The sequence below is a fragment of the Miniopterus natalensis genome, chromosome 3, assembly GCF_054644295.1.
Source record: "Miniopterus natalensis isolate mMinNat1 chromosome 3, mMinNat1.hap1, whole genome shotgun sequence".
Lineage (NCBI taxonomy): Eukaryota > Metazoa > Chordata > Mammalia > Chiroptera > Miniopteridae > Miniopterus > Miniopterus natalensis.
In genome coordinates, this window is record NC_142083.1 from 83059942 (window position 1) to 83086745 (window position 26804).

At 49.2% G+C, this 26804-nt stretch overlaps 2 protein-coding genes across 4 annotated transcripts in view; one reads left to right on the plus strand and one right to left on the minus strand.

The window, feature by feature from the left end:
- LOC107524384 (BOS complex subunit NOMO1) overlaps window positions 1–3465 on the minus strand; it is a 47015-nt gene extending 43550 nt beyond the window's left edge. The window contains exon 1 of the mRNA XM_016196298.2: window positions 3295–3465. Coding sequence (XP_016051784.2) covers window positions 3295–3465 — 171 coding nt within the window. The remainder of the gene's footprint in view (window positions 1–3294) is intronic.
- Window positions 3466–6322: 2857 nt separating this feature from the next.
- ABCC6 (ATP binding cassette subfamily C member 6) overlaps window positions 6323–26804 on the plus strand; it is a 45469-nt gene continuing 24987 nt past the window's right edge. For all 3 annotated transcript variants that reach the window (XM_016196303.2, XM_087815108.1, XM_087815109.1), the window contains exons 1-12: window positions 6323–6379; window positions 7558–7740; window positions 9386–9511; window positions 9652–9780; window positions 11463–11588; window positions 12791–12852; window positions 14596–14727; window positions 18949–19158; window positions 19859–20036; window positions 21962–22123; window positions 24604–24696; window positions 25669–25872. In XM_016196303.2, coding sequence (XP_016051789.2) covers window positions 6323–6379; window positions 7558–7740; window positions 9386–9511; window positions 9652–9780; window positions 11463–11588; window positions 12791–12852; window positions 14596–14727; window positions 18949–19158; window positions 19859–20036; window positions 21962–22123; window positions 24604–24696; window positions 25669–25872 — 1662 coding nt within the window. The remainder of the gene's footprint in view (window positions 6380–7557; window positions 7741–9385; window positions 9512–9651; window positions 9781–11462; window positions 11589–12790; window positions 12853–14595; window positions 14728–18948; window positions 19159–19858; window positions 20037–21961; window positions 22124–24603; window positions 24697–25668; window positions 25873–26804) is intronic.

Below are 26804 nucleotides of genomic sequence, written 5' to 3' on the forward strand. Positions count from 1 at the left end.
TGAATGCATTCAGTCAATGCATTTGATGAAGACCTACTATATGCTGCTATTAACACTGGGCATGTGAGAGAGAGAGAAGTACCCTCAAAATAATGTGATTTGATACTTTTCAGGTTAGAAACCAACTTAAGTCTACCCCAAAAGTTGTATTTTTCAATAGTTTTTTAATTTTAGTGACTGTTTTTATGCTGTTTCTGGGTTTAAAATGTTCAAACTTGCTGTTAGTAAGGTGCTAAAAGCAATTCCTGAGCCCTACTTCTGTTTCTAAACTAGAAGGACTGAGGGGTCAAGCCAGGGATCTGCATTATTAACCTCAAATGATTCACAGTGCTTGTAGTAACACTTATCTAGAAACTTTTAAATTTTCTTTTATTTTCATTCTAGGGGCAGAAACATATCAAAAGGCATTTAATACATGTCCTCTCCTCGAGGACTCTCTAAAACTCTTGCATCCTGAGCATTCCCAGACACGAACTGCTAACCCATTAAAAGGCTCAAGTAACATCTGAGTCTCCCACATACTATGTGATCTTGGGCAAATCATTTGCCCTCCTGAGACCCTTTGTTTCTTCATGGGTTGAAAGGAGAGCCAAGCCCCTCATGGTGCCTGCACAGATTCACAGCTATGCATATCAAGCATCTGGCACAGAGTACGGACTCAAAAAAAAGTAGCCTATATTACTATTTACTATTACCATTTTACTATATTATTATGTTGTATTACTAACATCTCTCCAAAGAAAAAAAGCAATGTGGAGTCATTGGCAGGGCAGAGACTTGATTCAAAAGAGATTTCCTAAACCTACCTATGTGGATCAACCACTTTGAGCCTCAGTTTCTACATCTGTAAAAGGAATCTCACCTCTAAAACGTTAATGCTGTGACCATGATACAGAAATCACAAGAGTCATGTAATGACAGCTAAGAAGATGTACAAAGCAGCAAACTTACATGTACACTTGGGGAAGGAACAGAGTTAAAACTGTACAGGGACTGAAAGTGCCCCCGGGTGTGATGACAGCTTACACTCCACAGCGCCTGGGACAGTGTCTTTAGTGTAGGTGCTCAATACTCAGGGAATCTGTTTACAGGCCATAAAGAAAACCAGATGCGCAAACTTAAAGCAGGGATTGAAAATTCACCTGTCCAGAGGCGCCAGGGAAGCGATATCAACGGGCATGAATGTAAAGGGAGACAGATCACTACTCAACCTGAGCCAAGAGATCAGCTGGTTTTCCAGAAAAATCAGGAATCCAGTTTTCAAAATGAACTCTCCAGATGATCTAGGTCTCAGCAACCAATATAAATTTTCTTTTGTATGGATTTTTGTCTGTTGTGTTCACTATACTGCTACATTCCCACCCTGGACAGTTTCAGCACATGCAGGGGCTCACTTAATAGTTACTGACTGAATGAATATGACAGAAAAACACAGAGAAGGGAAGAAGTCTGGAGAAGAGTAAAGGCAGTTTTATTAGGACACAGAAAATACAATCAGGAAATGATTGTGAAATAACTTGATTATTTGCATGTCTTTCATAAAGTACAGATCAGGACACAGGGTGGCAACATACATTACACATATGAAATGTGTGATTTCATAATCAGAAATTACTAAAGAACAAATGTGTCACACCACCTGGACAGGCGGCCCTGGCACTCAAGCCCTGGGACACACTTCATAATACCTGCTCTCAAGGTCACTATTGTGGGACCTTGGGGTGGGAGTGCCCCTAACTGCCTTCACTTTCCTCCCAGAGCACCAGGAAACTATAAGCTATAAAAGGCCTATCGAGGCAGCTTCTGAAATGCCCTGTGCCCACACACTGGGAGGCAATCCAGGAGGTGGCAATGGGCACCCCGCTGACTCTCAGAACCCTGCCCCTGCCAGGGGGTAGAGTCGTCAATTAAACACCCAACTGCTTAAGATCAAAAGTGGTGAAGCCACAACGGAGGGGCCTTAAAGGTGATCACTGATTATCTTCTTTAGGAAATGCATGGCACTAGGTTCTGCAGCTTCTCGCATACCACGCGGCAGGAACGGAAATTGGGGCTCAGGGCAAGGCCAGCTCAAAGGGCTACTGGGGTGTAGAATATGCTTCCTTTGTAAAACACACTGGTTTATCCCTCACCACAGCTCTCCAGCGGCCAGCACTGGGGAGGCTCAACGGTGCTTTCTGGTGGCTTTCGGGGTATCAGGCTCCAGTCCCTTCTTTTTGGCATCTCCTACAGCCTGTTCCTTTTTCCTCTTTCCAATCCCCTTCTTCTGCCCCATCATCAGAGACCTCCTAAAACAGAGGCCACCCCTCCCTCGGGCCCCTTCCCACCCACCCAGAAAAGGGACCTTCTCTCCCACCTTCCATCAGCCTCCCTTCCTCTCCACAGAGCTTTCTGGGTCATAATCCCCCCGGGGCTAATCATCATCTAACTGACGAGGGCTTTGCAACTTAATAAAAAGACTTCTGCACAAATCTCTGGTGTCATTCCAATAACGACCCAGTAAAGCAATCAGGGCGGCTCACAGCTCTCCGTTTTTGGAGAAAAAGGGTGTCCCAAGGGGAGAAGAAAAGGGGGCCAGGGATTAAAATTACAGATTCCCAGCCCCAGAGATGCCAACAGAGATCTGCCAGGTCTGGATCTCCAGGACAGGAACTGATGCTCTTTAAAAGCATCCCAGTGGGTTTGGAGGGGTTTAGTGGAGTAGAACTTTTGGGGGGGGGGGGGGGCTCTGAGTTGTGGGGTATGGGGAGGGGCGGGGTAAGACTGTGGTCTCTGGGTTCTGGAATATGGCTTTTGGGAAATCAGAGTTTCAGGGGGGTCTGTTTTGAGGACCTGGGGCCTGGGGCCTGCGGAGACGGGGAGTTCAGAGATCTGGGGCCTGGATTCTGGGGACGGTCTGGGTTCTGGATTACCGTGAACCGGTTCTAGGTACCTGCAGTTGTCCCGGTTTTCAAGAATCTGGGGGTCTTGGTTTGGAGGGTCCTGGGTTTGGGGTGATCGGATGAAAGTTCTGCACCACCATCCCCAGAAACGTCCCCCACACGCCTGCGCGCACAGGTTCGGGCCCCGGCCCCACGCACAGCGGCCCCCGCGGCGAGAACCTCCCCTCAGCGCGTCTGAGGCGGCGGCGGCGGCGGACACGCGGCGCCTGCAGAGGGTTTGAAAGGACTCCTACAAGGTGGGGCTGGCGGCACCCGCTTAGTGTCAGAGGAGACCACTGCGGCCCAGAGAGGTTGGGTGACTGGCCCAGGGTCACACAGCGAGCTCCGGCCCGGCCGCGGGGCGGGCGCTCACCTCGATGAGCGAGTAGTTGATCTCCACGTCAGACTTGACGAAGCCCCCGCAGCCCACCACGATGTCCTCGGAGCCGCGCGCCGGTCCCACGCCGCTCAGCAGCAGCAGCAGCACCACGGTGGCAGCCACCACCGCGGGCCCCGGCGGCCGAGCGCCCGGGTACACCCGCATGGCCTGGCCTCCGCCGCCCGACCCTCCGCCGAGGCGCCGGTCCCGCTCCTCACACCGCACGCCGCCCGTTCCTTCCTCCTCCGCCGGCGCTGACAGCCCAAGCCCCGCCCAGCCGCCTCCGCGCGTGCGCGCTCCCGCCCCGCGCCCGCTCCCCCAGGCAAGAGGACTCCCGCGCATGCTCAACAACAAAAAGAAGCCTTTCGTGCCCTCTGGAGGCCTGGAGGACTCCGCGCACCGTCTGACAGGCGCAGTTGCAAGAGGCGTGCATATAGGCACAAACTCCAAAGAACTCTACTTTGGAATTCGGCATCCCTGACACTGGAAAGGACGAGAGACTGTTGATCGAAGTATTCAGCAGTTTTCCCAAATCTTTTTGACCCATATATTTCATGCGTGACATATAATCTCAAAAACCACTTTAGGAATGTGTATAAGTTGGTTCATTTTTCCACGAAAAATGGCCAATAAGGGGTTTTTTTTTTTTAAGCAAAACATAGGTCATTTAAATTCAGCATAACATTTAAATCATACTTAAATTTTATTTTAATCCCAGCTCTAATAACATTTGTATGAAACAGATTTTGAGGGATTTTTTCCCCATAAGAAAGACATGCATGCAGTTTCATTTACTTTGAAATACCTCTGTAAGATGACGCATGATTTGTCTGAAAAGGAATTTCATTCAGTGTGTTGTATTTTGTCCCAAGATTTAATATATACTATTACATAGACTGAATTTAACTGCAGGTCACCACATTGAAATAGACAAAAATTGCTTTTTCTGACTTGACATTTGGAATTCTTCCATTTTGCTCCTAAAAAAAAAAAAAAAAAAAAATTGAATGCTTTATTTTGATAGTTTTTATATTTTGTTTCTAAATGATGAGGTAAAAGAAAATTTCCCACTAGAATGAGTCATAATTCAAGTAATAAAAACTATGAATCTCAATGATCTTAAGCTATACAAAGGTAAAAACACTCAGACTGGCTACAATACATCCACTGAGGATCTCAATCATGAGAGCACCTGACTTCAGTTTTTTGGTCTGAATTCTCACTTGAAATACAGCGAGACTCTCAACTGTTTCATTATAGAAAGAAAATATTTAAATAATTGTTTTATTGCTTGAGGCTCGTTACCTACAATAGAAATATATGCCCTTTACCCTCCCTAACATGAATCCCTGGCCTGTCTTGGCAAATCACCAGGGGCTGAAAGCCACCAATTAGGAAATGCTGACCTATGGAACCTTCTCATCTTACAGAATGAGAAACTGAGGCTCAGAGAGGGAAAGGGACTTGTCTAGGTCTCTCTGCATGCAGCCATGTGATGTTCAGAGAGCTGGAAAGCAGGCTTGCAGGTGCCCAAGTTCTGTCCTTGGCTCACCAACAGATTTCCTCTATGTTCTTCCTGCCTTCCTGACCATTCCCCCTCAAATTTCCACCATTTCCCTCAAATTCATCTTCAAATAAACAAAGAAATAAAGGACTAGGACTGTGGCAATGCCAACTGGAGAATGAGTTGCAGGCAGAAGGGAGTTCAAGCCTCCCATAATTTCCAGCAGCCTCCACTAAAATCACCTCGAATAAACAGGCATAATTTAAATGTAAACAGCAGACTTGCCACGCCCAGCTCCAAGAAAAATCTGGCTTTTTTGTGTCCCTGCTCTTCCAGAAGATCCATGAAGGGGGATGGCTGAAGGGAAAACCAAAAGAAATGGGGAAAATAAAGGCCAGGGGAACCCATGTGATTGTGGTCCTGCAGAAGGCAGGAGAAAAAAATGTCAAGACTCTGGGAAGTAACAAGGCAGCACAGAGAGAGCAGAGGATTTTAATTCTGCACCCAAACCGAGCATCTGTGTTTGTCTGTCTGGAAAAGCTTAGTCTTTCTTTTCTATCCCGAAAGGAATGCATGCTCATTGCAGAAGGAAAGAAAATATGAAAGGAAAGGAAAAAGAAAAGAACATTAGGATTCCCATGATACTGCTTTAGTGCACTTCCATCTCTTTATTTATGCATATATGCCACGTAGAGTCATTTCCAAAAAGAACTCATGGCTGAGGACACACCTTGCTTTAAGACCCAGGAGAAGAAGGTGAATGACCTGACTTTCCCATTTTCTCCAACTTAATATACATATATATGTGTGTGTATATATATATATATATATATATATATATATATATATATATACACATGTATATTGGAAAATTATCATAGCCTATTTTATACTATTATCTCTTTTTTCACTTAGCATTTAGCAACCATCTTTCCAAATTAATATATTTCTGCAAGGGCACTCTGAACCACTGCTTAATAACCTATGAATGAAATAACAATATTAATTCTAATAATAGCTAACTTGCTGAGCATTTACCCTGTGCCCGGCACTGTGCTGAACTTTTTACTAGTAATCTTCTTAAAACCTTTCCACTACCCTAGAAGCATCCCCATGGATGAGAAGACTGCAGCTTAATCAGAAGTTTCCCCCACCCACCCTGTTGTTGGACTCTTAGCACGTGCGCACCTATTAGGTTTTTGCATGGGGATAAATTCCTGGAATTGCAGTTCCACAGTGTTCAAGAAGTTTGGGGTGACACTTGCAGGGGGCTGGAGGGTTATACGGAGATGCCACTGTATTTTTTTGGAGCTAGGGGATTCCCACCCAGAAGCTCGCAGGGGCCTCTCCGAGTCTCTTCTTCTTGCTCCACCCCCACCATGAGGCTGGACCTTGCCCGGTGCTTCGCAATCCGGAGCGGGAATCCTGGCCAGGCCTGCAGGGCTCCGCCCCTTCCCGGTCTAGGAGCCAGGCCGAGGGGGCTGCCAGAGACTGGCCTACAGACCTACAGACAGACAGATGGACGGACGGACAACGCTGATGGCCGCTCCAGGAGAGCCCAGCATGGGACTGGGAGTGAGTGTCTTTCCCCATCTCCATGTCCCCTTTTCTGGGCTTGGTAGATCTCTCAGGAGGCATAGTGCTGGGGAGGGGAGATACCTCCAAATTCCAGGCCAGATGAACCACAGGGGAGGGCGACCCCTTTAACCAAACCCATGCTCAGAAGATCCCAGCTCTGTTAAAAGGGCCTCCAGACATACTGGAACTTTGACCCCTATTTGCATAAGACCTCCATCTCTCTCACTAGGCTCTTAGCAAAGGACTCTAAGGAGTGGAATTCATGGGGTGGCAGTGAGGGTAACAAAATCCCTGAATTTCGGGGGGCCAAGTAGGTATGGGAAAAATAATAGCTGATGTTTAAATGAGGGCTTACTTTGTGCGCAGCATCATGCTATGTGCTTTACTGGTATTAACCCATTTAATACAGCTCTTAGAGGGTGATTCTCTTATTATCTCCCCTTTGCAGGGAAGGAAACTGAGGCACAGGGAGGTTGCAGTTTACAGAGCTGGTGAGTGGTGAAGCCGGGAGGAGTCAGGATTACCAGTGGGTAGGGGTTTGAGGGGCTATTAATACAGTAGAGAGAGGACTGAAGAGGCCATGTTCTTTAAACTTCATGTTCAAACTTCCAGTGTTAGAGAAGGCCAGCAGAGGGGCTAAGATAAGAATCATAAATTGAGAACAAGGTTTGGGTCAGACAGGCCTACATGGAGTCATCTCTGTCACTTCCTATTTGTGTGAGCCAAAAGAAGGCCGTTCCTCTCTCAGTGCCTCAGTTTCCCAGGTCTGTGAAATTGGGTCAGTAACACCTACCTCCTAGAGTTGTTATAGAGATTAAGTGACAGTCTGTGCCCAGCACTTGTCAGGGAGCGCAGGCCTCCTAGACTCCCGGACCCAACCCCATGGGTTCAAATCCCAGCACCACCACTTCCCAGCTGGGTGACATCAGCCAAGTTACTCAAACTCTCTGGGCCTCGGCTTGCTCATCTGCAAAATCAGTGTGATAATTTCATCAGCCTCATAGGGTTGATGTTAGCAGGAAAGGAGTTGAGAATTATAAGGTATTCCAAAGATTTTTGCTTGGCATGTTTTCATGTAAATGTTAGGGGTCCAAAAAGCTGCCTGGCCCCCTAAGCAGGTGAGTTTGGGGCCCCTGCATTGTACCCTCATAAGTGTCCCCCTGGTACTCCCTCAGGTCTGGAACCAGACGGAGCCTGAGCCCACGGCTGAAGGCCTGCTGAGCCTCTGCTTCCTGAAAACGGCAGGAGTCTGGGTGCCCCCCATGTACCTCTGGGCCCTTGGCCCCATCCACCTCCTCTGCATCCACCGCCACGGCAGGGGCTACCTCCGCATGTCCTCCCTGTTCAAGACCAAAATGGTAGCCGCCGCCTCTGGGAGCCTGGAACCAAACCATAGTTGAGGGGCAGGGGGAGGAGTAGGCTGGAACCTGGCAGAGACCCCAAAGTGGACACTCCTATCAAGGAGCACACGGGGTAGGGACAAGAAGGGAACTTGTTAAGCAAACAGAGCAATACTGCACCGGATCCAGAGGTAAACTCAGTGGGCCAGGGTTCACCCAAACAGATTGGTAACAATGAAAGTCCACACACGCGCGCATCCAGACAGACGCTTGTGCATTCCTAAACAGTTTCTGGCATTCTGCAAAGCATGGGTGTGCAAGGTAATTTTAGGATCATGCGAGGATAAAACTTTTACATTTTTAACAGTTATGCATTGATCTTTATGCTTCCCCGCTCTCAGTACTAAAGAACAGTTCTTAAAATTGTTAGGTATCTGTTTTAGTGAGTTCGGAAAACACTGGCATTCTAAGGGTGAGCCTTTCTGCTCAAGGTTCTAGCCCCTTCTCCTCCAGACTTCTACAAGAATGCCCTTCAACGTTCATTCATCCCCATACCACCTAGTTAATTTTTGTCCCATCGCTGACGATCTATTGTTGACACACTCTCCCTTAAAGGGCCAAGTACTACATAGTTGAAGCTTTGAGGGTCATGTGGCCTCTGTCCCATTGCAGCAGGAAAGCAGCCATAGGCCAAGGTGAACAAATAGGCACAACTGTGTTTCAATAAAAAGATATTCATAGTCACTGAAATTTGAATTTCATGGAATCTTCACTCGTCATGACATATATACTTTTTCAGTTTTGTTCAATGATTGGAAAATGTCAAAAACCATTCTTAGCTCACAAGCAATTCAAAAACAGGCAGCGTGCCAAACTCAGCCTGCGGGTGGTAGCAGGACCCCTGCTTTGACTAACTGAGGTACTTTCAATAGTTTTTTCTGGTATGCCCAGGTCTGGTTTTCTCTCGCGCGCATATAGCCACTCCCACTTTCTTGCTTTCTCTCTTTTTTTTAAATATATATATCTTTATTGATTTCAGAGAGAGGAAGGGAGGGGAAGAGAGAGAGATAGAAACATTAATGATGAGAGTCGTCATTGATCGGCTGCCTCCTGCAGGCCCTCTACTGGGAATCGAACCCACAACCCCGGCATGTGCCCTGACCGGGAATCAAACCGTGATCTCCTCGATCCTAGGTCAATGCTCAACTGCTGAGCCACACCTGGCCGGGCACTTTCTCTTATTTAAGAGGCACTGAAGCATCTTAGAGAGGATCTAGAGACATACAGTTCCTAACAGAGAGTTGCTCCTTGATTTGATAGTAGAGATTGAAACAGACTTGAAGAAAATGTAACTTTTTTACCCGTCAAGTCGATTTTATCTCCCTCTGTTCCTTTGTACCTAAGTCTCTCCTGTGCACTATTGGAGCTCCCCAGCATTTTGGAAAACACAGGGTTGGCTCAGATCCTTGTGGTGCGTTATTATATGACAGTTACAGGTCAAGATCGATCTGCTTTTTCTTAGGCAAATGTCACATCGTCACTGTTAAATTATGACATTGGTAGGTGCAGTGCCCCATCCAGAGCCACAGTGACGTGGGTCACTGTGCAGTTTGCCACCACCTCTCTGTTCACCCACCAGCCTTATCTAAGCTTGTCTCCCCAGGTGCTTGGATTCACCCTCATCATCCTGTACATCTCCAGCGTGTCTGTCACTCTTTGGAGAATCCAGCAGGGGATGCCCCAGGCCCCCGAATTCCTCCTTCACCCCACCATGTGGCTCACCACGATGGTAAGGACATTCCCAGGCTTGCGGCTAGCTCCTGCTTTATTGCTTTTCCTGCCCTGATGGAGGGTGTGGGACAGGTTGGGGCTCCCCCCTCCCCTTTTCTCCCTCCACCTTAAGGGGTGTGTCCTGATTCTCTGGTGCAGACCTTTGCGGTGTTCTTGATCCACATGGAGAGGAAAAAGGGGGTCCAGGCATCTGGGGTGCTGTTTGGGTACTGGCTGCTCTGCTGTCTCTTGCCAGCAATCACTGCTGCCCAGCAGGCCTCGCAAGGGGTAAGTGGGGGCCTGGGCCACCTGGGGAAACCAGTGTGGCAGTTTCAGGCCTCGGGGCCCCATCCTTTCTTCTCCCCTTTCCACACACAACTTATTCTCTACACAGAGACACAAACACCACAGTTGCTTAAATTCTCGCAACTCACTAATGCACTCCCTCCCACAGAAGTACCCATCATCCCACATGTCTTTTTTTTTAAAATATATCTTTATTGATTTCAGAGAGAGGAAAGGAGAGGGACAGAGAAAAAGAGATTAACATCAATGATGAGAGATCCATTGACTGGCCGCCTCCAGCAAGCCCCTGACTGGGGATCGAGCCCGCAACCCGGGCATGTGCCCTGACCGGGAATCGAACCCCGATCGCCTGGATCCTAGGTCGATGCTCAACCGCTGAGCCACGCCCGGCCGGGCCACATGTCTTTATCGACACAGATTTTCATTGTCTTACACACTCACAGCACACACTTTACTTGCACACCAGACACACACTTCGTGGGTCACAGACCCACAGACTCTGAAACATCTCACACACACCCCTGCACCCATCCACTCACACTTGCCGTCACCCAGTTGTGGCTGTGCCTTCAAGTTCCCCCATGACTCAGGCACCAACATCCCCCACTGCACACACTTTCACACAGCCCTCCCGCACTACCCGGCGCAGACACGCTGTGGGTTGGCAAGCTTGAGGTTCCCACGTGAAATCCCAAGCTGGCCCTGTACACAGAGGGCAAAGAGAGACGGGAAAGGCAGCCCCTCTAGGCTGGTAGGTGGCAGTTTCACAAGCAAAGGAGCTTGCATAGGAGGCTCGTCTTGGGCACTGCAAGACAGGAGATCTCCGCACCCACCCACCAGAGTCTTAAAGCTTATATAGTGGCCTTAGTGGGGCTCAGTCACGTGGACTGCTCAGACAGTCTCACGACACCTGCTCTCTCACGGCTGCCTCACTGGGACAAGGGAGGGTGAGGAGCCTCTGATTGCCCAGGTCAACCAGCAGCCACGTCCTCTCGATGGCCTCCCGCGGCACACACCTGCTCACACTCTTCCTCATTAATGCGGGTTTCCCCTCATTCTCACCTCTTCTCACCCCATCCGTGCTCCCGTGCATCTGTATTTCCACACTCATTTTGTATATCCACCCATATTTCTGTTTCCTAACCTGGAAAGCAGCATGTCCGTGTTAAGGGGCGTGATGGATCATTTTATCTGCAAAGAGAAAAATATGTAGCTAGACCGGGGTTTTCCAACCTCAGCATTCTTGGCATAATTCTGATTTGGGTGGGGAAACTGTCTTGTGCATTGTAGGATGTTGAGCGGAATCCCTGGCCTCCGTCCTGGATGCCAGTAGCACTACGCCTCCCCAGTATGGTAACCCCAAATGTCTACTGACATTGTCAAATGTCCCCTGGGGGCAAAATCACTCCCAGTTGAAAACCACTTGCATAGGTGGTGCTCACCCAAGACCTCTTGAGCCAAATGGTTACTCCATCCTGCTCCTTTTTAAAAGAAGACAGAAAACCACGCTCTGTCCTTAAGGACAGATTTTTACAAAATAACCTTTGTAGCTAATTGGAAAATTCCACAGGCCATCCACTAATGCATCAGAGGGTGGGTTCCCACAGTTGACTTATCAGTCCGCCTGCCTAGACTCAGTGGGACTTCTGCCTTCTCTCCCACAGGGCTTTCAGAGTGATCCCTTCCGCCACCTGTCAACCTACCTGTGCTTGTCTCTGATGGTGGCACAGTTTGCACTGTCCTGCCTGGCCGATCAACCCCCCTTCTTTCCTAAAGACCCCCAGCAGTCGGTAAGTCTCCAACGCAGTGCCTCCCTTGTCTCTGTTCTATTTCCTGTCTCAATCTCCCCATGTGACCGAAGGGGGATGAACTATAACATAGGCCTTTGCTTTTCTAATTCATTCCATCATTCAGCAAAACATGTACTGTACGTCTGCTCTATGCCTTGGGTTGGCCAACTTTTTCTGTCCAGAGCAAGAGGAAAACACTCTTAGGCTTTGTGGGCCATATGGTCTCTGTGGCAACTGCTCAACTCTGCTACTGTAGCACAAAAGCAGCCACAGACAGTATGTCAACAAAGGAGCATGAATGTGTTCCAATAAAACTTTACTTGCAGAGACAAGCAGGGGGCCGGATTTGGCTCCCAAGGCTGTAGTTTGCCAGCCCCTACTCTGAGCCCCAGCTAGGTACTGAGGCTTATATTGAATAAGCAGATGGCGTGCCTGTCATCACGCAGCTAACAGCCAAGTAAGAGAACCAAACATTAATCACATAATTACACAAATAAGTGGAAAATTACAAATGCTCTACAGGGAGAACTTCATGATCCATGAGAGTTTACAATAGGTAATGTTGAACTAGTCTGTGAAATCAGGAAAGAATTCTCTGACGAAGAACCAATTGATCTGAGTCATCTAAAAAGATGCTCAACTGCTTAAATAATCAAGTTAAACTATAATAGAACTCTTTCCTATGATATTGGCAGAAAAAAAAAAAAAAAACTGATAACAAGCTGTGAGGTAAAGATGTGATGAAATGGGCACTCTCATGCCCTGTTGGCTAAGAACATAGGTCTGTGCAATTTTTTTTTTTTTCTGGAGCAGCTGGCAAAATCTCAGGACAGATCCCTCTCCACTTCCCGACCACATTCACTGAGGGATATGGCTCAGAATGTTGTCTATGTCATGCATGGCCCTTGCTTTGAGAACTGCCTGGTCTCAGTAATAATAACAGCTGTTCTGGGAAACTGTTAGTTCTTACCTTGTGGATGCTGTCAGTCTTGTGGCCCAATCCCTTTTTGCCTTGCCTGCTAGGAAGCGCCAAGCCCATTAGTGTCTACCTTCGACAAGTAGGCAGGGCACACTGGTGTGCACTTTTGGAACTAAGCTGTCGGTCGCTTCACCTTGTCTTCCTGCCCTTGGTTCCCCTTGCCACATACTGGCCATGGAATGTGAGACTGAGTTCTCCCACTGCCCCATTTTTGTCTTTACAGAATCCATGTCCAGAAGCTGGGGCCTCCTTCCCCTCCAAGGCCATGTTCTGGTGGGTTTCTGGGTAAGTAAAGTAGCTGGGAAGGGGCTGGGATGGTGCATCCACCCACCTGCATTTGCTGCCCTCATTTGTTACCCCATGAGGTTCCAAGGTCAGCTGGTTTTCTCTGTTCCAGCCTCAGTACGTCCCTCTTAGGTTTCATTGTGCGTGTCATCCACATCCCACTCCTACTCACTCATTGAAGTGAGATCTTGGTTTGAATCCTGGCTCTATCTCTTAGCTGGCCGTATCACAAATATTCAAAGCCTTAGTTTACCCCTCTATAAAATGGGAGCAACTCTACCTTCATTGAATGTGAAGTGCTTAGTGCTTGTACATGGCAGGTGCTCAATAAAATCATCGCTTACTCGGCTTCATTCATTCCATCAACATTTAGTAAGCGCTTACTACATGCTAAGCACCAGGGGTGAGGAGTTAAAGACCAAATCTTTATCCCCTGGAGGCTCCTAGGCTGGTAGAAAGAACAAATGTTTCTCCAGGGTCAGCACACTGGGCACTGAGGATGTCCCCACCCGCTGGACACCCACCTGACCACACTGTGGTCAGATTTCATAGTACCTAGTTTTGAATTTTATCCCGACCACTTCCTGGCTGTGTGACCTTGGGAAAGCTACTTAACCTCTCTGTGCCTCAGTCTCTGCACCTGTAAAATGAAGATAATAGCATCTACCTCATAGGGTTGTGAGAATTAAATGAGATAAGGTTTATGAAACACTTAGAACAGGGTCTGGTCTATAGTGAGTATTATATAAAGCAGCTGCTAAATAAATGCAGAATAGGATGCTCTGGGGGTATAGAATTGGTGGAAAGAGCATAGAAGTGCTAGAAGAAAACAGATCTAGCCCTCTGTTTCCCAAACATAGATATTTATGGACCATTCTTCAAGCATTTTGCCTTATATTAGGATATTATTCATATACTATTTACTTAATATTTTTCCTTTAAATCAACTCACTTTTCTACTTTAATAGCCTTTTTTAAAAAGGGAACTTTCTCCTGGCTAGCATGGCTGGGCGGTTGAGCATCAACCTATGATCCAGGAGATCGCAGTTCGATTCCTGGTGGAGTTGCGGACCGAGTTGCAGGTTGATCCCCAGCAGGGGGCGTGCAGGAGGCAGCCGATCAAGGCCTCTCTCTCATCATTGGTGTTTCTCTCTCTCTCTCTCCCTTCCTCTCTCTGAAATCAATTTTTTTTAAAAAAGGAAACTTTCTATCACTGTCAAATTGGAAAAATCTATAGAATTGCTTGTCATGTAGAACTCTAACCATAATTTCAGTGAAAAACAAGTAATATTAATAATTTCTAGATCCAAACTGTTGCTTGCCTGAGTTTGCTCTGCGTTAGGAAAGGGAACTTGAAAAGTTTCAGAGAGGAGTTCAAGACCAGCACCAAATAAGACCTTCTCCTTGGTTCATTAGGAAGAGAGGTTTATTTCCCCTGCTACACAGGTCGTCCCTTGGTTGAATCACTTAATCTCTCGGAGTCTCTATTTGCTTCCTCATCTGTAATATGCTTCAGTAATAATCTATTGATAGACTCATGTGAGAATTAAATGAGATTATCTTTGTAAACGGAAAAGTGCCCAGCAAATATTAGGTGCAGTTAAGCTAATTGCTTTCATTTTACTGAGGGTGAACAGAGGTGCAGAGAGGTAAAGGGACTTACCCAGGGTCACACAGCTACCAGGCCAGGACTTTGAAGGGTAGAAGGCAGAAGGAGCTTACCCTGGTCACCTTCTTTTACAGGCTGATCTGGAGGGGCTACAGGAGGCCACTGGGAACAAAAGACCTCTGGTCACTTGGGAGAGAGAACTCCTCCGAAGAACTTGTTTCCCAGCTCGAAAAGGAATGGACAAGGAACCGCAATGCAGCCCAGCGGTGAGTGTGTGGAAGTGGAGAGAGAGCTCAGCAGCAAGCTTGTCACCTGACCCCGGATACAACCCCCCGACCCTCCTCTGGGCTCCATCTCCAGAGTCCCCCTCCTGCCAGCTGATCTCACTAAGCATTAACTGGTCAGGCTCAAGGGACATTTCCTCCCAGAGGGCTTTGCAGGTTTCCAAAGGAGATGGACCAGGTGGGAGCTCCACAAGGTCCCCAAGAAGAAGCTCGAATGGTGGAATGGCAGGCAGGAAACAGAAGGGATATTTTAACACTAGGGGTGGAGAGTTGAGTGGTGGATCCTAAGTGCAGGCAACTATTCATGTATCACATCACCTGAGTGATTAGTTTCCTGGGCCTCGGTGTTCCTATATGTTCAATGGGGATGTCATTAGCCCCCTAACTTGTAACTTGTGGGAGCTGAAAAAAAAAATGATTTCAGAAAGGAACTTAGCGAATTCCTCAAAAATGGTAAATGCTCAAGCAATATCAGTTACCCAGAGCATTTCAAGCTCTCCCTAGTCCTGTCCTTTCTGCCTCGCTCTTGCCCTCTGCGACATCTCTGGAACTTCTGTGGGGCCCTTGGAGTCTGAAGAACCAGTTTGGGACCTTTGTTCTAGAGAAATGAGCTGACGACATTAATTAAACCTGGGTTAAATGCAGACCTGCCATCAAGTAGTTGATGGTTTTGGACAAGTCGCTTGACCTCACTGGGCCTTGGTGTTTCAGGGGAAAGACGAAAGTAACTTAGCTCTGTGGAAAGAGTTACAAGGTTCCCCTGCAAACTCTAGGGCTTTGTGGTGGTGACTGTAGATGGCTGAATCCCACAAATTGGAAGAAGCAAGAGAGAGAAAGAAAATGAGAGACTAGTGGCTCACATAGCTGAGAAGGTGTGTCTAGCTTCAGGTCTGGCTGGATCCAGGGATTGCACGGTGTCCAAATTATTTCCCTCCATCTCTCAGCTCAGGTGTTATCTGTGTGTTGCTCTCTTCATAAAGCCATCTCACCTAGTTTCCAAATAGGAAATCCCAAGGAAAGCCTCTGATTGGCAGTTCAAGTCATGTGCCTCTCAGGGGCCACTCCCATGGCCAGGGAGCAGGCCCCAAGATTGGTGGCTCCTTCAGAGTCACACAAAGAGGGGAGGGGAGGGGAGAGGAGAGAAAGGATTGTTCCCCAAAGGAAGGGGGTGTGTTGCTCCAAAAGGGGTGAGTTATACAAGCAAATCAAAACAGCAGCTCTCTCTCTCACCCCAGGCATATCTTGTTGAACTTCCCTTCCACTCTTAAATTACTTTTGAGTGGCAGAATTCATTCAAAATAAGCCCTGGAGGTCTCACCCACTCTCTCCATGCCAGCATGGGAATATTGGAACTAGTGGATAGAAACATTCCCCAGAACAGGCTGAGAATCCCTGAACTGGGGGCAGAAAGAAAGGAAGAAGGCATGGTTATACAAAGACCCAGCTCAGTTATTTTCAGAGCTGACTGCTCACACACAGAGGGAACTTTGGTTTTGTTCCTGAAATATTTTGTAACTTTTGGAGGAAGGGAGAGGATGTCATCCTGAGAGGTCACAGACCAGCCACCTGCTGGCAACTCAGGTTCCCAAAGTATGCTTGGCCCACATGGTGTAATGTTGTTCTTGTTCTTTGGGGGTTTTGTTTTGCTTTGTTTTTAATAAGTTGCCAAGGTTTAAATGTTGGAGGTATCACATAAAAATCTGAAATTCTGATCTCCCTTAAAGTAGACAGAGTGCTGGGCCATAGGCCCCCATGACAACAGGAGAGTGGATCTGGGTGGCAGCTGCTCCTTAGATGGGGCAGGTGCTCTTCAGCTCGCCACAGTCTCTGCCACTCCCTTTTGTAGCCTGCAGCTTACACCTGGCTACTCACCGACACCCCTGTCTCACCTTGTGGTCATAAGCAAGTCCTGCACAAATGACCAGAGACCAAAGATTAGACACCAGTCTGAAGGTTTTCCTTGAAGAAAAGTGAAGCCCACTGGACAGGACAGAGTTTGCCACAGACCCTGCAGGCTAACCACAATGACTCAGAGTTCTGGGGCAAGCAGCTAGCACAGAACCGAGCAATACTTCCAGCTGGAAGAAGCCTTCACAACTAGGTCTTCACCCACCCCGTTTTACAGATGGAAACACTGAGGCTCAGAGGGGAGAGGACAGAGCTGGAATTCAAACCTCAGTTTCCTGGCTCCAAGGCCAGGGTCAGGCCACCAAACCAAGTTGCCTGCTTCCTTCCTTCCTCGATCCCTCCCTCCCTTCCTTTCTTTTTCCCACAGATCTTTATAACATTATGCACCAGGCACTTCTGTTAGGCCCTTTGCGTACATCACACTTAACCTATTTTCCCTCATTTGTTTGGCAAGTATTAATGGAGTGCCTACTACATTCAGGAGCTGAACTAGGTGCTGGGGGAAATACAACCAAAAAGTCTCCCCATCTGGAGTTCTAACAAGACAAATAAGTAAAGGAGAGAGCTGGAGAGAGTGAGCAAGGCTGTGAAGGCAAATAATTAAACGATGGGATCTGATGGGGAAGGTGGTCAGGGATGGCCTCTGCAAGGAGGGGACATCCTTTTGGCATTTGGGACCCAAATACCAAAATGTTTGTGAGCGGCAGGCCATGCACAGCTCAGTGACAAAGGCCAAGCCACAACCCTCTGAGATGCCAAACCAAACAAACCAGGCCAGGGATGGGGGGCAAGGCCTTGACCTTGTCAGTGAGAGTCTGGCCACCCATGCTCACCAGGGTTTTTTCTTTTTCTTTTCGCTGGTGGGTGAGGGCCCCAAAGAGCTACTGTGTAAACCATGAATGGAGATCTGGGCTCAAATCCCTGCTCTGCCCTTGCTGTGTGACCTCAGGCAGTTGTCACCATCTCTCTGAGCATCTGTCTTGACTTACATAAGTGGGGAGCCCATGAAACCCACCAGGCAGGGAGGTTGAGAGGAGTCAGTGCAATCGTGCTGGTAAAGGACTGACTCCAGCGCCTGGTCCTGGGTCCCAGCTCTGTACATGGTCATTGACATTAATAATAACCCATAGGTTGTGAGAATTGGAAGGGACTCAGAGAGTGAGACCAACTCCAACCTTTCACACATGAGGACACAGAGGCACAGAGAGGGGAGCAGTCTGCACAAGGCCACACAGCAACCGGGCTGTCAGCAGCTGCGTCACTGTTAGCCTCTCTCTATGACTGAGGACTGCTGGCCTCAGGCAGGGTCCTCTGGCCTCCGCCTCCTTCTCACACTCCCTCACTCTAGCCTTCCCTGTGGCCCCTGGCTGTCACCAAGGGCTAGGGCTCTTATTGCTTCAAGGCTGCCTGAGCTTCTGTGTATGGTTTCATCCAGACCAGGAGTGCCAGGCCCATGGACATCAGCAGGATTCTAAAGCAGTTCTAAACCACCTCAGGGCGGCAGCTGTGGAAGAAGGGAGGGCCGCGTATTGGATCAAAAAGGGCCAGAAGGAAGAGTTGGGATCAAATCCAAGTTCTTCTCAGCTGTGTGCCCCCAGACAAGTTCACCCTCTGAGCCTCAGTTTCCTCATCTGCGAAATGGGGACAACACCTTGCTTGCCAGATTCCTTAGGTAGACTAAGGAGTGCCTGGCACATAGTAGGTGCTCAAAGCATGTGTATTTCCATCACCATCCATGAGGTCTTGGGGCTGCCCTCCTGCCCACCCATCCCACCTCCACCCCGCCCACTCATAAGTGGGCGCCTGGGGGGTCCGGAAGAACAGGTGAGGAGGCAAGGCTGGATCCATGCTCGCCCACCCCCTTGTTGAGAATGAACCCTGTGATGCTGGGTCCTGCTGCTGACAGCTCAGCTGCCTCTTCTGAGAATGTTAGAAAGGACTGTCTTCGTCCGTTTGGGCTGCTCTAGCAAATAGCATAGACTGTGTGGCTTATAAACAACAAATGTATCTCTCAGAGTCTGGAGGCTGGAAGTCCAAGATCGAGGCACCAGCAGGTTTGGTGTCTGGCAAGGGCCGCTTCCTAGACTCAGTCCTCTCCCTGGGTGGAAGGGGTGAGGCAGCTCCCGGGGGTCTTTTATATTTAGGAGTGGTCCACACGCATGATTTAATCACCTCCCAAAGGCCCCACCTCCCAATACAATCACATTGGGGGCTAGGGTTTCACCATATGAAATTGGGGAAACGCACATTCGATCTATTGCAAGGACCCAGAGCTGAGTTTTCCTCTCCCCTAAGGCACACCGAGGTGACGGTATTTAAAAGGAAAGGAAGCCTCCATCGTGGCGGGGAGGCCGCAGAGACCCAGGCCTTCCTACAGCAAAGCGGGAGTCCGAGGGGCCCGCTGCTGAGGGCCATCTGGCAGGTCTTCCGCTCCACCTTCCTCCTGGGGACCCTCAGCCTTGTCATCAGTGATGTCTTCAGGTTCACTGTCCCCAAGCTCCTCAGGTAGGTTCAAGCCTTGGGTGCCTTGCTAAGGTTGGTGGTCCCTTGATGGTGTCCTTAGGGCCATGGGGACTTCAGCTCTCCTGGTCTGTCCAGACCTCTGCTCAGGGAACTGGAGGGTGGGTGGAAGGACACTGAGAAGAACAAAAACAAATGAGAAGGTGGCTGACCTTGGGGAGAGAAAATGAGTGACCTCTAACCGGACTGTATCAGTTAGCTTTTGCTGCATAACAAAACACCCCAAAAGTGAAGGGCTTTAAACTACTTATTTACTTATGATAATGTGGGTTAGCAATTCAGTTTGTGCACATGCACCCCAAGTGTTTCCTCATCTGTCCAAATTTCCTCTTACAAGGACACCAATCATATTGGATTAAGGCCCCACCTGATGGCCTCATTTTAATTTATTTGCCTCTTTAAAGGCCCCATCTCCAAATGCAGTTGCATTCTGAGGTGCTGGGGGTTCAGACTTCAACATAGGAATTTTGTGGGGTATACAGCTCAGCCCATAACAGGTGGGGGTAAAAACGTCACCTCTTGACTGGAGCTGCTGCAAGTCACTTTGAAAATGAGTGTGGACGGTGGGGAAAATAATTGGTCATTTTTTTGGGAGGGGGGAAATCTTCCACACTGTCTAGTCCTCCAGACCTGGCCAGGCAGGCACCTTCTCTCACCAGCTGTACCTTCTCCCTCCTCCCCCAAGCCTTTTTCTGGAGTTCATTGGCGATTCCACGGCCCCGGCCTGGAAGGGTTATCTGGTCGCAGTGCTGATGTTCCTCGCCGCCTGCTTGCAAACGCTGTTTGAGCAGCACCACATGTACAGACTCAAGGTGCTGCAGATAAGGCTGCGGACGGCCATCACTGGCCTGGTGTACAGAAAGGTGAGCCTGGGGAGAGGTTCAGGCCTGTCCCTTCTCTCCATCTTGTCCTGATTTACATGCAAATGCTCTAGCCGGTAAGGGTCACATCACCGAACTGTTAATATCATCTGTGCTGGAAGGCACACTCATTCATTCCTTCACTAATAGGACTTACGCTTACGCTACATTCTCACCTTCCTGGTTATTTCTGTAAGGTCCTGCATGATCTGACCCGAGGGCCTCTCTGACCTCCTCACATCACACGCATCTTCCTCCCTCTCCTCTCTGGGCCACTGCTCTATGAACTGTGTCTTCTTCTTTTCTGCACCTGGTGTTTTGATATCTGGGGCTTTACTGATCCTGGAGGGACTGTCCCTTCCCAGCTAGCCAATTCCTAGAGATAGTAAATGATTCACCTGAGAGCACACCTTTCATACCCAAACCACTTAATCCAGAGTGCCTCATCCACCCAGCACCCACCAGAGTATGGGGCGCTCACATTCTGGGCCACTACCCCCACCCCCCAATCACTCCAGGGCCAGACACCTAGGGACAGCTCCCCATGCCCCAGAGCTTGCTGGGATTATTGAAAGAAGCCAGCCCTAAACCTGCCTACCCTGCCTGACCTTCCTTCCTGTGAAAACCACAGTGCAGGCCTCTCCCTCTGCCCAACCCAGGCGCTTCCCTGAGTGGCCCCTCCTAGCATAGGGCACCCTCTCCTCTTGAGATCTGTGAGTATAAGAGCTGTCTGGTCAATGACAGTCATCTCCTGATCCATGGGCCTTGCCTTGCCTGAATAATAACACCTGGATTTAAAACACTTCTTCATGGCCCTCATCATAGCTGCCATTAAGGAGTGAGCTAGGTGAGTCTTTACTTAACTTTGTTCCCAGCTCAAACCCCCCTCCCAGGAGAGCAAGCCCCCGCCTCTCTCTTTCACAGCTATAATCTCAGTTCTCAGCTCAGTGTCAGGCACAGAGTAGGTGCTCAGCAAAGATTCAAAGATTTTTTTGGAGAAGTTCTACACTCAGTCATTCCCAGCCTATTCCTTTACCCCCTCACTTCTTCCCTCATGCACTCAGCAGAGAGAGGATTGCAAGTAAAACAGCATTCAATAGGCCGGAAGGGGTCCACTGTGGCCCCAGGGTTAGGGCAGATTTAGGGCTGCCAGAGAACCAGGTTGGTATTTGAGAGGCACATTAAATGCCTGGAGGGGTCCATCTATCACCTTGTTGAGCCTGGGTCATGCCTTGTTCCTTCTGGATTCCAAACCTGGCCTCATCACTTACAAGCCCTCCAACATTGGGCATGTTGGTCAATTTCTCTGTGCCTCAGTTTCCTTAGCTGTAAAATGGGATTAGTAACTCTGCATTTCATTGATTCTAGTCACACTTTTTTAACACTTCTGAAATCAAGATGCCTTATGACTGAATTTAATTAGCATTGATTTTTTTCCCCTTAATGATACAAAAATAGAGGCATTTTAAATAGAAATATGGCAGTACCTGCCGCATACAGTTGTGTGATGTGTTCATCACAGAAAATGATGACACTGTTTATCGAACACTGTGCTCACGACACAGCACACAGCGAATGACCACCACTGTCGTCACAAACCCAAGGTTTTTTTGTTATGTGATTGACTGTTATCGCTCCAATGCTTTAGGGAGTTCAGAGTATTTTCGTTTCTGTCATCTCCCTGGATTCTCACAAAGGCCCCGGGAGGTTGGCTTAGGGGATCTTTATTAGCCCACTTTAGAGATGAGTGAACGGAGGCTCAGGTGGTAAAGAAACCTGACTCAACCAGCTGGGGCACTCGGCTTAGACCCAGGCCAGCGGGTGGCTGCGCTCCTGCTCCCTCTGCGCCTCGGGCCTCCTGTGTCCCTCCACCCCCCTGGCCCAGGCCTTCCCTCAGATTCAGGTCTCCTTCCTCCTGTCCTACCCAGGTCCTGGCTCTGTCCAGCGGCTCCAAAAAGACCAGCGCAGTTGGGGACGTGGTCAACCTGGTGTCTGTGGACGCGCAGCGGCTGTCCGAGAGCGTCCTGTTCCTCAACGGGCTGTGGCTGCCCCTCGTTTGGATCATAGTCTGCTTTGTTTACCTCTGGCAGGTGTGCTGGGCAGAGGCCCCTGGGATCTGAGCTGAGTCCTATCCCCCTCCCCCCCCCCTTATTCCCGTCTCCCTCTGCACACTGTGGGCTGATGGAATGGGCAAAGTCTTAGACAAGGATGGCCTTCACTTGACCTTGAGCAGGATGCTCACCCTCTCTGGGCCTCAGGTTCCTCATCTGTAAAATGTTGACGATAATGATGACACTGCCCCCTCTTGGGTATTGCCACCTCTGAGGAGAGAGATTAAGCCCGTTTGAAGTCACCAGTAACACTAGGGCACCAGCACCATCAACAAAAAAGACAAAACATTTTAGGGGAAAGAATTTGCTACCTAGTGGCAAAAAAAAAAAAGCAGAGTTTTTTTCTGAATCACAGACTTTGGAGTGGGATTGCTTGGATTCAGATCCTGCTTTTACTACTTACTAGATAGAAAACCTTGCACAAGTAACAGCCTGTCTGTGTCCACTTCCTCATCTGTAAGGCGAGAATCATAGTTACCAACAGTGCCCCTGCCCTTGATGCTGAGGTATGAGATGAGCTAATACCTGTGAGACTTAGAACCGTGTCGGGCACACAGCTGTATTCTGCAGGTATTGGCCCATATTATTAATTATGCGTGAAGGTGGGACAGTTCATCTGAAGACCTTACTCCAGTTGTAGGTGCGAGGCTCACATACTTTTCCATAAAGGACCAAATTGTAAGTACTTTAGACGTTGGGGGCCATGTGGTCTCTCTGAAAACTATTCGGCTCTGCCCTTCTAATGCAAAAGCGGCAACGGACTATACTAACCAGATAGACAAGGCCAGGTTCCAGAGGAGCTGTTTATGACACTGAAATTTTAATTTCACATGCCCCTAAATAGTCTTATTCTTTTCATTTTCTTCAGTCATTTAAAAATTTAAAAGCCGTTAAAAATTTTTATACAGCTCGTGGCTGTAGGAAAGCAGGTGGAGGGATCTGGCCCACGGGCCGTCATTCTCAGGCCCCTGGGTGGGCGTACCAGGGGCATAGTGGTTGTGAGTGAGCGTGGAATACTCCCATATGCCACCTATTGTGTGCCCTCCTCGTTGCTGGTCATTTTCTACTGCTTCCACACACCTGTAGGGCAGGGCCCAGAGCCTTTCTGACTTGCTACCTGGTGTTCCAGGGCCTAGCATGCAGTAGGTGCTCAGCAAGTACACGTAGGGCACTTGGAAGAGTTCCTGAAGCGCAGTACGCAGGTGTTAGCTGTTATGATAGGAAGGGGGGGGGGGAGGACACTTGGGAAAATGCAGGACAATTGAGTAGGCTGACCCGTGACCCAAGTGAACCTGCGGACAGCACACCCATCACTTCCTGGCCTCTCAGCAGACAGAGCCCCTACTCAGAGGATCACCCTGAGATCCTGGTTAAGGAGGGGTGGGCGCTGGGATTGCTGTGGTTAGCATTTGTAGCATTTTCGCAACACTGGCTATGACAGCTGGTACAGTATTTGCCTTCTGGGCACTTCTCAATTTAGCCAATGGGTGGCACTATTGCTACATAAATGAAACAAACCGGCTTGCTCAGTCGTCTAGGAAATTTTAAGAACTGTTTTTGGCTAATAGGAGAAACCAAGGTCCACAGACTGGAGAGAGGCTGAGGCTTGTCTAGAAAATGGGCCCAAATGACCCCAGAAGGAATCTCAAAAAGTCACAGCCACTTAAAAATCATTTCTTCTACCCCTCCACCTCCACATTTTCCATAACCAGAGCTAAGAGGGAAGGCAACTGTCCAGTCACAAAGCTGGGGGTGGCTGCCAGAAAAAAACAGGGTGTCTAGTTAAGTCTAAATTTCATATACATTGAATAATTTCTTAGTATAAGTATGTTCCAAATATTCCACAGGACACACTTATACTAAAAACACATTCACTGTTTATCTGAAACCCTAATTTAACTGGGCACGTGTCCTATATGTTTATTTGCTAAATCTGCGACCCTTGTCAGGGGTAAAATGAAGATTAGGATAATAATGGATTGTATGGCATGAGCACTGACCTTAGGCTTTGGGGACAGCTCTGTTTCCATTTAACAGATGAGGAAACTGCAGCTTGGGGAGGGGTAAGTCACTTTTCCAAGGTCACACAAGCGAGTGTTAGAGTCAGGATTTGAACCCAGATCCTGATTCCAGAGGTCTGACTTCGCCATCCCAACCAGGCACACCTTCCTTGTTCCACCCATTTAGATGCATGATCTGTGTTGAATATTACCCCCAAGCCCCTGTTGTGTGAAGTCCATCATTTCCGCTCCCTCATGTAGAAGGCGTCTCCTTCTAGGTGTCTGCCCTGAGTCCTGGTCTCCATGACCCACCAGCTGCCCTCACCAGACTCTCTGACACCTCCCTGACTTCAGAGCCAAGCCTGAGCCTCCGACCCCAACCCCTGGTGCTGACCAACCCCTCCGAGTCTACAGCTGGGCTCCTGTAGGAATCTCATGACATTCTCCCTCTGTCTCTAGCTTCTAGGACCCTCTGCCCTCACCGCCATCGCTGTCTTCTTGGGCCTCCTCCCTCTGAATTTCTTCATCACCAAGAAGAGGAACCACCACCAGGTTTGTCATTTGACAGGGGACACCCAGGAGAAATGGAAGGAGGGTCTGCAGGGAGGTGGGAGGGGAGAGGTGCAGGCCATGGTATGAGTCGTTTCAGTCATTCAGACCTGCATTCCCACAACCCCCCATCTGGGGGGGGGGGTGACAGCTCTGTCCCTCCAGCATCCAGGCCACAAAATAACCATGGGTCAGTGTTGACGCCTCTCCTTTACTCACATCCAATAAGTCAGCTAATTTGGTTGGCCTCACCTTCAAATTGAAAGAAGGAGGGAAGGAGGGGAGGGAGGGAGGGAGGGAGGGAGGGAGGGAGGGAGGGAGGGAGGGAGGGAGGGAGGGAGGGAGGGAGGGAAGGTGTCGTATAAACTGTTTCTCCAGCCTCCCGTCTGGCCTCCTCTAATACACTGTCCACACATCTGCCCCTCTAATGATGCCCCTCAAAGGTGAAACCCAGTGGCCTCAACTCCTCTGCCAGACCTCCAAGTCCCAACATGACCCAGGCCACCTCTCCTTCTTAGTCCCCACACTCTGACCACACTGGATATCCTCCTACTAATGCTGTCCCCTCCATCTTCCCCTGCCCACACCCATCCTCGGTGTGCTCAGCACCTCCACATCATTTCTGATGTAGCTCGTGTGTCACCCCCACCTCCGGGAAGCCTTCCTTCCTGATGGCACCATGCTCAGCTGGGTCTGGGCCCTGCCTCTGTTTCCAGCCCATTGGGAGGCCTCCCTTTGTTATGGCGAATCATCCCTGTGATGAATGCAAAAGCAGGGGGACGAAGTGAGATGGTGCGGTCTAGAAGGAGATGACTGTGGCTCGGGCCACAGCTTTGGGGACACAGGTGCTGAAAGGCAGACAGCTTGGGGCCTGGTTTGAACCAGCAGGATTTGCTGAAGGGGTGGTGTGATAGCTGCAGGGAAGGAGAACTCTAGACTTTCCCTGTCCCCTCCCCCTCTTCCCTCTGTCCCCAGGAAGAGCAAATGAGGCAGAAGGACTGCCGGGCGCGGCTCACCAGCTGCATCCTCCGGAACATGAGGACTGTCAAGTGCCATGGCTGGGAGGGGGCCTTTCTCGAGAGAGTCCTGCGCACTCGGGGCCAGGAGCTGGGCGCCTTGAGGACCTCCGGACTCCTCTTCTCTGTGTCTCTGGTGTCCTTCCAAGTGTCCACATTTCTGGTGACGTCACCCTGGTCTCCCTGCAGAGCGTGGACTGGGGGAGGGAGTGCTGGGGGGGGATGAGGTAGGCAGAGCCCTGGATCCCAGAGCCTCTCTTTGCAGACCACCCTGACCATCAAAATGCACCCTCCCTGCACCCTGCTCTCGCTCAGGGGTCCCTGCTTTCTGCTGGTCAGCGAATCAGTCAGGCCATTCCCCTGAGCGCGGCAGTGTCCAGTGAGGTCTGTCGTTGCCCTGAAAGTTCCAGCTTCTGAAACTGCTGTTTCTACTGCCATGGGGAATCGGTGACAGGTGCGGGAAGCTGCAGAGATGGGCTCCCAAGTTCACCCTGCTGCGGCCCCCCACTGGGCACGGTGCCTGTCCCGTCTTTTTCCAATTGATTTCGTAAATTTAACCTTCAAAGCATGGCTTTGCCTGCAGTCACCCCATTGCAGTCAAACCCACAATGCCTCACAGCTGTGTCCAGAATAAAATTCAAACCCTTCATAAAACATTCAAGGCTGGTGACAAGTGGGTCTTAACCACTGTTTCCAGAAGGTTCTAGAATCCCAGGGGCCATCTGCCATGACACCAGATGTCACCAACACAGTCAACACTTGGAACTGCAAGTGCCATCACTTAGAACCATGAGGCCTCCCCAGAAAGGATCACCGAGTCACTATCACACCAAGTGACAGTCACAAGTGAGTGTCACACTGACTAGGCATCACACAGAGTGACCATCACACTAAGCGACATCTAGAACCAAAACATTACCAACATCTAGAACCAAACTATCATACCCAGCGACATCTAGAACTGAACCACCACACCAAGCCACATTTAGAACCAAAACATCCCCAATGTCTAGAGCCAAACTATCACACCAAATGACATCCTGAACCACAACTGCCACCAATACCTAGAGCCCTCAAGTGCTGCCGATACTTGCT